General features: G+C 43.3%; 2 protein-coding genes and 1 long non-coding RNA gene across 9 annotated transcripts in view; 2 read left to right on the plus strand and 1 right to left on the minus strand.

The window, feature by feature from the left end:
* Positions 1-12,553, minus strand: part of wnt5b (wingless-type MMTV integration site family, member 5b) — a 70,739-nt gene that overhangs the window by 14,863 nt on the left and 43,323 nt on the right. Inside the window, exon 1 of one of the 7 annotated variants that reach the window (XM_057323938.1) lies at positions 4,695-5,001. The exons of the other annotated variants lie outside the window; for them this stretch is intronic. The gene's annotated coding sequence lies outside the window, so the exon portion shown is untranslated. Of the gene's footprint in view, positions 1-4,694; positions 5,002-12,553 lie in introns of those variants that run through there. 7 annotated transcript variants of the gene reach the window in all.
* Positions 2,837-8,196, plus strand: LOC130547710 (uncharacterized). Its single transcript, XR_008961921.1, has 3 exons — positions 2,837-3,103; positions 5,041-5,202; positions 6,792-8,196. It is a non-coding gene; the product is annotated as an uncharacterized LOC130547710 (long non-coding RNA).
* On the plus strand, positions 8,757-10,493 carry fbxl14b (F-box and leucine-rich repeat protein 14b). Its single transcript, XM_057323931.1, has one exon. It carries the CDS (start codon positions 9,245-9,247, stop codon positions 10,445-10,447), a length of 1,203 nt encoding a protein of 400 aa, XP_057179914.1. The 5' UTR covers positions 8,757-9,244; the 3' UTR covers positions 10,448-10,493.

Genomic DNA, 12,553 nt, shown 5'->3' on the forward strand with positions numbered 1-12,553 from the left:
CTCTCATTGCAAAAGTGAACGCATGTCTCTCGCTCTCTCTCTCTCTCCCCTCTGAGCCCATATGGCTTTCTACACTGACGGCTCAGGAAACCAGACACAGGCCAAACTGGCCGCACATCAGTCACTCTCTCTCTCCTGTGACGCACGTAGCCCCCTCTCCCTCTTTTTCTCTCCGCCTTCCCCTCCATCAATTTGTTCCCAGTAAGAAGTCTGATCGGACTTGGTGTAGTGTGGAGAACCAGCAGGGAGCCTGCTATAAAAGCACAGGGGCTGTTCGAGCTACTTTATTCTTTAATAAATAGATGAACGCAGCAGTCAGGGGCCTGTGGCTGGAGCGCACGGGTTTCTGTCGTGGGGGTGGGAGAGAAATTAAAGAGGGGATTTATTGACAGCCGCTCCTCATTGGCACGGGATGGGGTCTGGAGTCGGTTTTTCCCATGTGGTGGGGGACATGGCACGTGTTATTGATCTGTGGTGTTGTCCGAGAACCGACAGTGTTGGGGCACTGAGTTTGGTTCTTGCTTCTCGAAAAGAAGTGACACATGTGTCCCACGAAGTGTTTACCACTTCCTTGCGAAATTCTGTCATCATTTAGGCCGTGTTCAGACTTGACTTCTTCTTCGAAGCTGCTAGCGTCTGTTTTACATTATAATCCTATTTTTTAAACGCCAGCGCCGGCGTCTTTTTCTGCAGCTCAGAGCGTCTTTTGAGATTGAAAAAAGTTCAATTTTTCTGAATAAAAAAACGCCCTACGTCAAGCTCCTTTTTCACAGCTAACAAATGACGGAGACCTATCATTTCCATAACAACATGTGAGGAACCCTGATTGGTCGAGAAGACTCAAGCTCAAAAAAATAATATGGCGGTCGAAACGCCCATTGGAGGATAGTTTTGTATAAATGTAAGTTTAATTTTCTCTTTCAACAACTTCTGATTGCATTTCTAGCGAGGAATTTGTAACGTAGTTTTTAAATATGTGATTAGTTATTGCAAAGACGCTCTCTGTTTATAATTCAAGTAGACTTCCGTTACGCTGCCTATCTGTTTCTCTGGCCTTTGTCAACCTTTTCTTGTCAAAAAAGAAGTCAAGTGTGAACACGGCCTTACTCATCCTCTTGTGATTTTAAACCTGTATGGCTTTCTTTATTCTGCCGAAAACAAAAGAAGATATTTTAAACAATGTTGGTAACTGAACAACAGCTATACCCATTCACTTGCATTACATTAGTTTTGTGTTCATACAATAGAAGTGAAAAGGTACCGCCGTTGCTCAGTTAATGACAGAATTTTCATTTTTGGGTGAACTATCCCTTTAACCCTGAGATTCTCCAGCAGCTACAATTAAGCCCTATTCGCACGGGATTAGTGTTACCTGGGGACCTCTAGTCATTTGTAATACTTGCAGAGGTTGTCTGTGATCTTAATCCCGTGCGAATCGGCCATGTCTGTAATTTGTAAATTAAAAATTCCCCCACAAATTACCTGCCATATTTTGACGAACACAGAGGTCCTGTGATAATATTAGTCCCGTGCGAATCGGCATCTCTGTGATTTGGCGGGCTCATATATCATTTTTCAAGGTTTTATCCACTGTTTGCAAATAATGGAGGCTGTTTTGAAGTGTTTTGGTATTATTTCGGGTGCTGGGTCATATCCATAAGTTACCGGGAGTCTCCCATTTGTTTATTTATCATGGAAACTCTCGTAACATTTACATTTTACATTTATGCATTTGGCAGACGCTTTTATCCAAAGCGACTTACATTGCATTTTCCTATACATTTATACATAGGCATGTGCAATCCCTGGGCTCGAACCCACAACCTTGCGTTGTTAACGCAATGCTCTTACCACTGAGCTACAGGAAAGCTACATTTGAGATTCGCGATCGCGGTGATCGCGAATCTACATTTAACACCATATAACAATACGCGAAACAAACTATACGCAAAGCCTTGCCATCACATCCGGGAAATAAGTCCGTAAATTTGAGTAAAATCACAGCCACATGAAATACAGATGTGGGGAGGTCATTTATAAATCACACGAGGTCCCCAGATAATACTAGTCCTGTGCGAATAGGGCATTAGACTACTGTCAGTCTCATTGGGTAAAAAGGCTTTGACTAGAGAGTAAACAGCTAGCCAATGAAAAAGCTTTATTTATGGCACTGTTTGCCGACCCTGCTTGAATCTGCATGCATTGAAGGTCAGGCTTCGCCGAAGTATCTTACTGCTTTTCCTCTTTGTATCTCTCTCACTCTTATCTCAGTAGAAGACAGAGGGGCTCGATCCCTCCACGGGCAGCTTGGAGGCCGTCGCCAGCCTGGGCACAGTGCCCACTCCAGTCCTGGCAAGCTGACAGGCCGCTGGCTGCCCATCAGTCCTCCTTAGCTGCCCTGGAAAGCCTCTACTGTTTCTTCTCCTCGCAATCCAGGGACCACAGAGCGAACGGCCCTCAGAAATGCTGCAGGAAGGTTTTATCTCACATCATAGACAGCAGCTATACAATGGCAAAGAAATGACATATGGGTCATATCTCGGTGTCCATTCACACAACATATATAGACTAAACTCACTCTTAAACCCCTGAAAAATAAACAGCCGTGGCTGAACTGTATGTGAAAAGAACCGGATGTAGCATGGCAAACAGGACTGACAACCATACTCTGATGCTGTGTCAGAGTTGCTGCTTATACAGGCACACATGCAGAGAGAGAGAGAGAGAGAGAGAGAGAGAGAGAGAGAGAGAGAGAGAGAGGGAGAGAGAGAGAGAGAGAGAGAGAGAGAGAGAAGAGAGAGAGAGAGAGAGACAAGTCCTTAAACGTGACCACACATACAAACATGCTGGCTGGAAGCCGGCAGCTGGAGGGTGGAGAGGTCGGAGTCTCCAAAGTCTCGGCCTGATTAAAACTCCCAGCACAGCCACTCACTCCCTCTGGATTGATTAACCTGACCTGTATCGGATCAACCCCTCGGGACAAGAGCACAGCCCACTTTCCTGAAGTGGATGAGCACGGCGTGGGATGGGAGAGAGTCAGAACGGTGTATGGGGGAAAGTAGGACCGTGCAGAAAGCGGAGAGAGACCAGACCAGACTTGCAGGTCAGCACATCAGTGGCACAATGCTAATCCCCGCTTTCATGTTCTGCGCTTCCTGCCCTTTATGCCTAGAACTTCGTTTTTCGTTTTCAAACACAACACACCTTGTCATGTTTAATTCAAATGCAAACGACACGTTTTCTGAGAGAACGTATCAATTATTTAGGTTTTCATTATTGTGATTATGAGGGCAGCACAGCTGTGCGGTGTGCTGTCAGCGTACGGCTGTCTCCGAGTCCCAGCGCTGAGACAAACAGCTTGGCTTTCTTCTCCACAATCAACACTCTCTAAAAGAGATACTCCCCGACAGCTATGGCGAGATGAACCGAAAATAAACCAGCACACGCAGATATACAGTGCCTTACAATAGCATTTAGACTTCTAAAGCAATCTCTAATTTAGCAAAATAATGTTCTCCAAAAACTCAAAATAACCGTGATATTGTCTTTACCATAAAATAACCAGCCCCAAAAGTATGGAAATGATAAAAAAGTGTTTGCACAACTCGCATCATTTTGCAGCTTTGGGGCAAGTATGTACCAGTTTGGCCTACTTTTCAGGAATGATTTTTGATCCTTCTTGGCAGAATTGTGGCACATACGAGTCGATAAATGCTAAGTGGCGTTATTTTAAAAACAACAAAGCTGTAACGTTGCTCATATAATCTTCTGTTTACAATCACTGGAAGTTTTCTAAAGTTTTTGCAGATTGAAACTCAGATTTTGCAGATCTCTTGCAGTATGCCTCTGTATTTCGCACCACCCATTCATTCTTGTATTTTAACAAGCCGCCCAGTCCCTGCTGATAAGAAAACAGCCAGACAACATGATGTTATTACCAGCATACTTCACAGTAGGCTTTGTGTCTCGGAGGTGTGGGTAGCGTTAGATTTACACCACACATATTGGTTTGAATTCTGGTTAAAAGCTCTATCTTGGCCTCATCTAACCACCAAGTCTTTTCCCACATCGCAACTGGGTTACAATTATGTTTTTCTTGCTTTCACATGGTTTTTTTAATGGCTAAGCTGCTCAACTGTGTCTTTTTTAAATGTGTTTGTTTGTATAGACAGTTTTGAGGCATTATTTCTTCTTAATAACACTTGTTTTGTACTTGTTTCCTAATTGATGCAGTTGCTTTACTTTTAACTCCTTTTATTAGCTTTATTTTCACAGCTGTTTTTCAGATTTTTTTTGCTATGTGTTAACATGCAAGCATACAGCTTCGGCACCACTGGTCGAATAGATCTGTGAACAGCATATTTGTGATTTGCGTGGTCATAAAAAGTATTTGCGTGAAGCAATATTACATTCAAACAATTAGTTTGGAGTTTCAGTCAGAAATATGTCACATGACAGATACAATCATTGATCGTTGGTTAAGGGCTTGACTACTTTTTTATTAAGCTGTTTTAGTGGTTTAGCTAAGCTGCTAAAGTCAACTTCTAGTTTAAATGCATTGCAGATAAAATGGTTGCATCACAGAATTATGATAGCTTAGAAACTGATAATAGATTCGACACACAGCCAACAGGACAGAAGCACATAGGCTATGCACAAATGTTAACAACATCAATCTCACTTTCAGGACTTACAGAATTCCCAAAGACTGGAAGTACAGTAAAGCAGGACCCTTTCTCGTCTCATGACATCACCCCTCAAACTCGCGAGTGCCAACTTTTCCTCGTGGGTGTGACGTCTGACTTCTCCTGGTACTTGGTCTCAAAGCCCCTGTAGGCTTTACTAGCTGGGTGGCTGGTGTGTATAAATTCTGCAGCCAGAACCTGCCCTTGAGTCACACCGTTGTTTGTAGAACGCTTTTCAATGTGTTTCTGGTTCCTCCCTGCCTCCCTCTTTCCAGGCCCGGCATGCAGCAGACTAATTTGGCCAACCCTCTCTCTTCTTGCTTTCTTTAACCCTCTCTTTTTTAACTTCCCAAAGGTCCCAGGTGAGCAACGTGACCATTGGGTTGGCAAATGGCCTGTTATTGTTGGTCATGCTACGAGAGAGAGTTTGGTGTTTGGAACCCACAGCTTTCTGCCCTGACAGTGCCCCTCTCCTCCACCACATTAGCTGGGGCTGTTCCCAGCGACTGCTTTGATGGTGAGTGCCGCGGGGCTCCGATCTCTGTTTCAGGTTGTAATTATTCTCTGGAGGGGCCTCACCTGGCTGTGGGCTCCAGGCAGAGAGAGAGAGAGAGAGAGACAGAATAAGAGAGTGAGGAATGACTGAGAAAACAGACATGAAAAACAAGACGATGAGAAAGAAGAGAGATGAAGGAGAAAGGTACATTTAAAGAAACTATAAGCTGTAAATAATGGCTATGCAATGCAATGGAATGTCTTTACAGACAATAAGATTCGTATTAAATTGAATTGATATTCAAATGAATTTACAGTGTATTCACATTTCATTGTATATTTATTAAATTAAAACCCCTCAACAGTTTCTGATTCTTTGTGGAGGTCTAAGTTTGGGCCACATCACGTTTATGTTGTTGCCGCTGAAACCGTCTACAGTTCTTTTTTCCCTACTATGTTGTTTGTTTTTTGATAAGATGTTGTTTATTACATCATTATTTTGATATTATTGGTGCTTGACCACAATGATTGCTATCATTGTAAAGAGGATAAAAAATGATTAAAATCTTATCTTAAAGACCAAGAAATGAGGGTGAATAAATACTGACAGCATTTTCATTTTCCCAAGCTGCTCCTTTGAAGAAAATTCATGCAAGATCAGCGCAATTAAATCAAACGATAAAGATGTTATGAGAAACTATAGGCAATTATTCATTTTTAACTGCGATATTAACATTACAATGGTGTAGAGTATTACATCACTGCCTGTTCTTCACAGAAGCGCAGAAAGCATCGACTTCCCACTGTTTCCCCTGTAGTACCGCAACGGGGGTACAGCTCCTGGGGAGATTCGACCTGATTTGAATAGAGCAATGTGGTTTCCCCTGCCGTAGCTGAAACTGTTGTCTGATTTCATGAAAAGCCCATTCAGCAGCCTGCGTGTATGCGAGGTTTGTGCAAGTTACAGCTGCCAGAGCCTTTCCTCGAACTGCCACGGCTTGCAAAACAAAAAAGCAGATTGGAGTCATACATGAATCCGTGAAGGAGGAGAGCGAGGGAGAGAAACTACAAAGTAGCCTAAAATCTATTCATGAGGTGTCAGCTTTCAACAGCATGTTGACACATGCCTACGTCTCCTAGGAAACGGGTGCCCCAAGCGCAGTTATCAGCGCAGTTCTGTGGCATGCAATTATCCAATTACCCCCCCTCCTGAATCAGCACATCAAATCACATGACACATTTTTTGCTAAATCCTACAACACCTTCGCATTTGCATGTAGCACTTGTCCTTCCAGTTCTCGCTGTCTCCCGGCTACGTTTTCACTTTCTTTAATCGTTTGCCTGTCTTCTCTTTTTTGGGGGGGTCTGGATCGCAATGTTCTTCCTGTTGTTGTGTGTGTGTGTGTGTGTGTGTGTGTTTTGCTTACACCCGCTTTAATTCAGCCTGAATGATCATAAACTGTAAAATTAATAGTTGCATCTCTCTGTGGCGAGTGCGTCTTTTTTAATTGTTAGCTTTCTCCTGCTTTATAAATCACACCCCTCCCTTTTCTGTTCTCGCTTTCTCTCTCCATCACTCGTCCCCTCCTCCCTCTCTCTGCCTATTTCCAGGAGCAGCTTGAGTCCTGCTTTTGGCTCTGCGGGCCTGCTTTGAGTGCCTCTGACTCACAGCAGTGTGGTTCTGGAGCGGCCCTTCGCTCTGGCGGTGAGGCCGGCTGGAGGAGCCGGGGAGAGGGGCGCTGTCACAGACCTCTCACCCCACTGCACGCTGGGCATCGGGGCTCAGCGCGCATCGGCCCACTATGACTTGCCTGTCAATGTGAAATAGCATTTGCATCTATTTACCTACTTTCTCAGAAAAATGGGATAGTCAAATATTTACATTTAATAATTTAGCAGACGCTTTTATCCAAAGCGACTTGCAAATGAGGCAAACAATAGAAGCACTCACATCAGTGAAAGGGCAATAATGCGCAGATATATAGAAAAGTGTGACCTAATATTTACCTTAATATACAATTTTAATAATCTATATAATAACATCTTATTTTATTACCAACTTATTTGTTGTTGTGTATAGTGATTTGTATATTTCATGTCACTACTTGGTTTGGTTGTATAATGCTTTTGAAATATTGTAACTAGTGAACACTCATGCCGATAAAATACATTTCAACTCAAATTAAAGATTGGAAAAATGTGCATCATTGCATATGCAGACCAGGAACGTGCTATTATTATTATTATATTAATAAAGTAAACATGGTCAACTTCTGTTGGCTTCCAACAACCAAGGACTGCGAATAACTGGATACAAAATGTGTTAATTACACAAATGAATCAGTGAAGGAGGAGGAGGGGGAAGAAAGAAGTGACATTTACTGAAGAGAGGGAGAGACGTGTGGTGAAGTGGAGAGAAGATAGAGAGACAGAAAGAAAGACACACACACACACACACACACACACACACACACACACACACACACACACACACACACACACAGAGACAGCGAGAGAGAGAGAGAGAGAGAGAGAGAGAGAGAGAGAGAGAGAGAGAGAGAGAGAGAGAGAGAGACAGAACTGAGGCAGGGCGGGTGGAACGTTGGACTTCTGCTGTCAGTTGTGCTGTACTGCATTTTTCTTTTGCAAACACAAACCTTTGTGTGCTCCTTTTTTCCTCTTTCTTACGGCTACACTCCAGTACCTTCTGCAAACGCTCAGTCATATCGGTTAACAATGCCAAAGCTCCCACAGAAGGGGGGCCTGAGGCCCAAAGACGGGTAAATACGCAAAAGGTGCCTTACGTAAGACTGAAGGAGACAACAAACTCTTTTCACAGGGCGGTTGTTAAGCTTAACATTACACAGATTTTCATTTGGGTTATAATGAACTGTTTTTTAGGTAATCAAGTGGACAAGAACAGTAATTCATTATGTAACTTTGGTAATAACACAAATGAACATGTCAGAGAATAATAATGATAACAATAATAAATTATTATAAATTAAAAAAAGAATTCGACACATTTAGCAGGATCAAAACTAAAACATCATACATGATTCATGTCACTATTAATCTAAACGAATTATGTAATATAAAGGAATGTTTTACAATATTGAAATGTACTAAATACCTCTATTTAAAATGGTTTTATTATGATTACAAAACATTCGCATTATTTTTTCTCTACAGTCACAGAAAATGTCGACTAAGTTGACTCTGAAGAGGAAAATTAAAATAACAGCTACGAAACACATCACCATCTGACTCGGTAGCTGAAGGGTTAAGGGTAAAGTGAACTGAATTGTAAGAAGTTGGTTTCCAGGGGAACTATTCTCACTGTTCCAGCTGAGTTGGGCCAAACCACTCAGGGTTCAAAAAGGGGGAGAGCAAACACACACAACACGCATATCTTACATGACAGTTTTGAAGAAAACTAAACACAAATAACTATAATACGTAAAGCTCTCTGTAGTGCTGACAAACAAGTTTCAGGCGGTCCTTTATTAACTTCGCTTGTTTTAAGGGGTTTAAATATGCGCCTCCCCCCGCGGCCGCTCTGTGCTGGCGGCCCTGCCAAGTCAGTTTGAAAAGATCAGACAAAGGCAGCAGGAAGCCCCTCGGCTTGGCAATGAGAGCGAGCGGAGCACAAACGCAAAGCGAAACCTCGCTCTTTAATCTGATAGCGATCGAATCGGACTGAATTTATTTTCTCCTGTGGTTTGTTGCCGTTTTACGCGTCTTTTGAAAATGTACGACCGTCTTGATCCCCGGGTTGAGCGAAGACTATTATCCGAGCGCCAAACGGGCAGCAGCGCTGACTGACCGCCAGCGTTCCCCCCGGATCAAGCTTGTTTTTTGAGGCTTTTTTTCACCGATTTGAACCCTTAGTGCGCCACCGAACGGATCACGTGGGACGGAGTTGACCGAGCTACGCAGTTAAATGTGAAAAGAAAGCGAGTTGAGTTCTTTTAAAAGCCTTTTTGTCTCCCGGGGGGGCTGTTTTCCGCGTCGCTTGGTGGGGGTTTGCCGCCGTTTGCTTTCTAGAAGCGCGCGCGCGGAAGATGGAGACGCACATCTCATGCCTCTTTCCGGAGATATTGGCCATGATTTTCAGCTACTTGGACGTGAGGGACAAAGGCAGGGTGGCCCAAGTGTGCACGGCGTGGAGGGACGCGTCCTACCACAAGTCCGTGTGGAGGGGGGTGGAAGCCAAGCTGCATCTGAGGCGGGCGAACCCGTCTCTGTTTCCCAGCCTTCAGGCGCGGGGCATCAGGCGGGTGCAGATCCTCAGCCTGCGGCGCAGCCTCAGCTACGTTATCCAGGGGATGCCTAACATCGAAAGCTTGAATCTGAGCGGCTGCTATAACTTAACGGATAACGGCCTGGGTCACGCGTTCGTGCAGGAGATCCCTTCCCTCAGAGTGCTCAATCTGAGCCTTTGTAAACAGATCACGGACTCCAGTTTGGGTCGAATAGCCCAGTATCTCAAAAACTTGGAAGTGCTGGAACTGGGCGGCTGCAGCAACATCACCAACACGGGGTTATTACTCATCGCATGGGGTTTGCACAGACTCAAAAGTCTTAATCTGAGGAGCTGCCGGCATGTGTCAGATGTGGGCATCGGACATTTGGCCGGCATGACCCGCAGCGCGGCGGAGGGCTGCCTCAGTCTGGAGTACCTGACCCTCCAGGACTGTCAAAAGTTGACGGACTTGTCCCTCAAGCACATTTCTAAGGGCCTATCCAAGCTGAAAGTGCTCAACCTGAGTTTCTGCGGGGGGATCTCAGACGCCGGCATGATCCACGTCTCACACATGACGAGTCTATGGAGCCTTAATCTACGTTCATGCGACAATATCAGCGACACGGGCATCATGCACCTCGCCATGGGGACGCTGAGACTTTCTGGGCTCGACATGTCTTTTTGCGATAAAATAGGCGATCAGAGCTTGGCGTACATCGCCCAGGGCCTTTACCAGCTCAAGTCGCTGTCGTTGTGCTCGTGCCACATCAGCGACGATGGCATCAACAGGATGGTGCGCCAGATGCACGAGCTGAGGACGCTGAACATCGGCCAATGCGTGCGGATTACAGACAAAGGACTGGAGCTCATCGCCGATCACTTGACTCAACTGACCGGCATCGATCTGTATGGATGTACGAAAATCACTAAAAGGGGACTAGAGAGGATCACGCAGCTCCCCTGCCTTAAAGTTTTGAACCTGGGCCTTTGGCAGATGACTGAAAGCGAAAAAGTGAGGTGAAACTTGACGAGATTCTGGAGGGAGGGGGATGGAGGAGGAGGAGGAGGGGGCGAGTGGGTGGGTGGGGAGTTTTATTTTAATAATAAAAATCAAACATTCATACTGTCCTAGTTGGAGTTCAGTAGAGCGAGGCTAATAAAATCATTGGCAAAGATAATGAATGTGATACATGTTATTGATGATGTTGTTGTTATTATTAACAACCCAGTCCGTGTAAGAAACACTAAAAAGTTATTTTTACTCAACAGATCGCAATATTGAACCTCCTCCTTAAGCATCCGATATTTTGGCTACCTCGTTAGATGTATTATATATTGTTATTCTTAAGAAGAATGAAAATTTGTGCCTAGAAAAAACCCAATCCCCTCCCCCATTATCTCGTCTTTGGCTCGGGAAAAGCAAAAAGACTGAAAGAATGGATGGATTCAAACGTTGGTAATTTCCCTTCAAATAGCCAACAAAAGGAGTTTTAAGTAAAGATTGGCGCGGCTCAAAACGAGTTTATGCAAAGACACGCGAAGAGACTGGGTTTGTACGCTAATTTTTTCTATTTCAAATCTCTTGTAGTTTTGATTTTAGCTCAAATGTTCAGGCCTGACAGCCTTTAATTCCTGCTTCGAAAGAGGAATGAGGTTCTGCTAATGTATTTATGCTTATGTAAGCAGATATTGTTTAATTCGTGGCTGTTATTCAGAGCGTTGTACTTCAAATTGAAGTGAAATTTGTCCCAGAAAAAAACCCTGTTTGAAATTCACCGACAACTCCTTCTATACGGGCGTTATTAAAACAATGTGTCCGTTTTAAACGAATTAATATTCAACGTTGCATAGAAATGACGTGTTCGCAATCGATTTTTTTTCTCGGGTAACACGCAAAATATGTGTGTCAGGCCTATATATGTAACATGATGTATCGACCTGCAACATGTATTGAGTCCTGCTGAGAAGCTACTGTGTTCTAATGTACTGTAAATGTGTTTGTAAAAAAGAATCCCGAATTAAGATGTTTTATATTCTTACAGTAAAAACATTAAAGTTGATATTTATATAAATAAACACATGAGACGCGTGCAATTTCGTTGAAAGGTGGGGCATGGTTTTTGCTGTAATTCATGTATTAAGTGTTGTTTTAGTACCTTTAATGCTTGATGAATGTCATAATGTTTAGGCATTATCCAGATCGTGTTATAATACATTATCAGCAGGACACCAGGTGGCAAACATACGTGGGGTTATTTTGTTGATTGCAAGGCAATGTAGTGGATTTGAGTTTTCAGCATTTTAGGAGATAATGGAAATGATATTTGTGTGATAAGGGACTGCATCATTTGTGCGTTACATTATTTATGAGGCGAAACAAAATGGATGCTTTCTTTAATTTTACCAGCTAGGGTGTTAAAATGGCATTTAGGCTTTTTGCCATCTTTATCCAATCGGATAATATACTTATTTTAAAGGATATCATTTCAATTTGGTGACTGTAATGCTGCACTTCATGTACTCTTCATTATTTAAAGCCCCACAAAAATGATAAATCCTCTCAACAGTTGCCATTGTTTCCCTAAGTTAAGAAGCCAGGTTTGGCGTTTTTTTCTTCTTGCTCAGTCACGCATACCAGATCTGAGAGACAGGGTTTGTCCCACGGGAGTATTCCTCCCCCAAGGAAAAAAAATCTGCAGCCCACCCCCTTCCTCAAACAGACACTTCTAAACATTCCACACCATCATTCAAAGCATTTAAGCTTTAGTCTTTGCTCCCCTCCACCGTCCGGAGGGGTGGAGGATTTAAACGGGGGTGCTGGGCTCTTGATGAGAGAGGGAAAGAAAATTTAAGCCCATCTGAAGGTTAGCGCCATAGATGTTTTGTCTTTCCCTTGAGCTAAATTTAAGATGCTTTTTGCGCCATGTTAGCATGTGTAAGTCAGATATAACTTGCTGTTTTATAATGAAATGCTTTGACCGTTATTACTTAAGATATTATTTGACAGTAGTAAATTAAAACTAAACTAGTGTATGACTTTGCTAAGCCAAGAAGACATGGTGCAAATCAAAAACGAATTGATTAAACCTGGGAGAAATCTCACGCAATTAAAAATAAATATGAAGGA

This window comes from Triplophysa rosa, linkage group LG24, assembly GCF_024868665.1.
Source record: "Triplophysa rosa linkage group LG24, Trosa_1v2, whole genome shotgun sequence".
NCBI classification, from domain to species: domain Eukaryota; kingdom Metazoa; phylum Chordata; class Actinopteri; order Cypriniformes; family Nemacheilidae; genus Triplophysa; species Triplophysa rosa.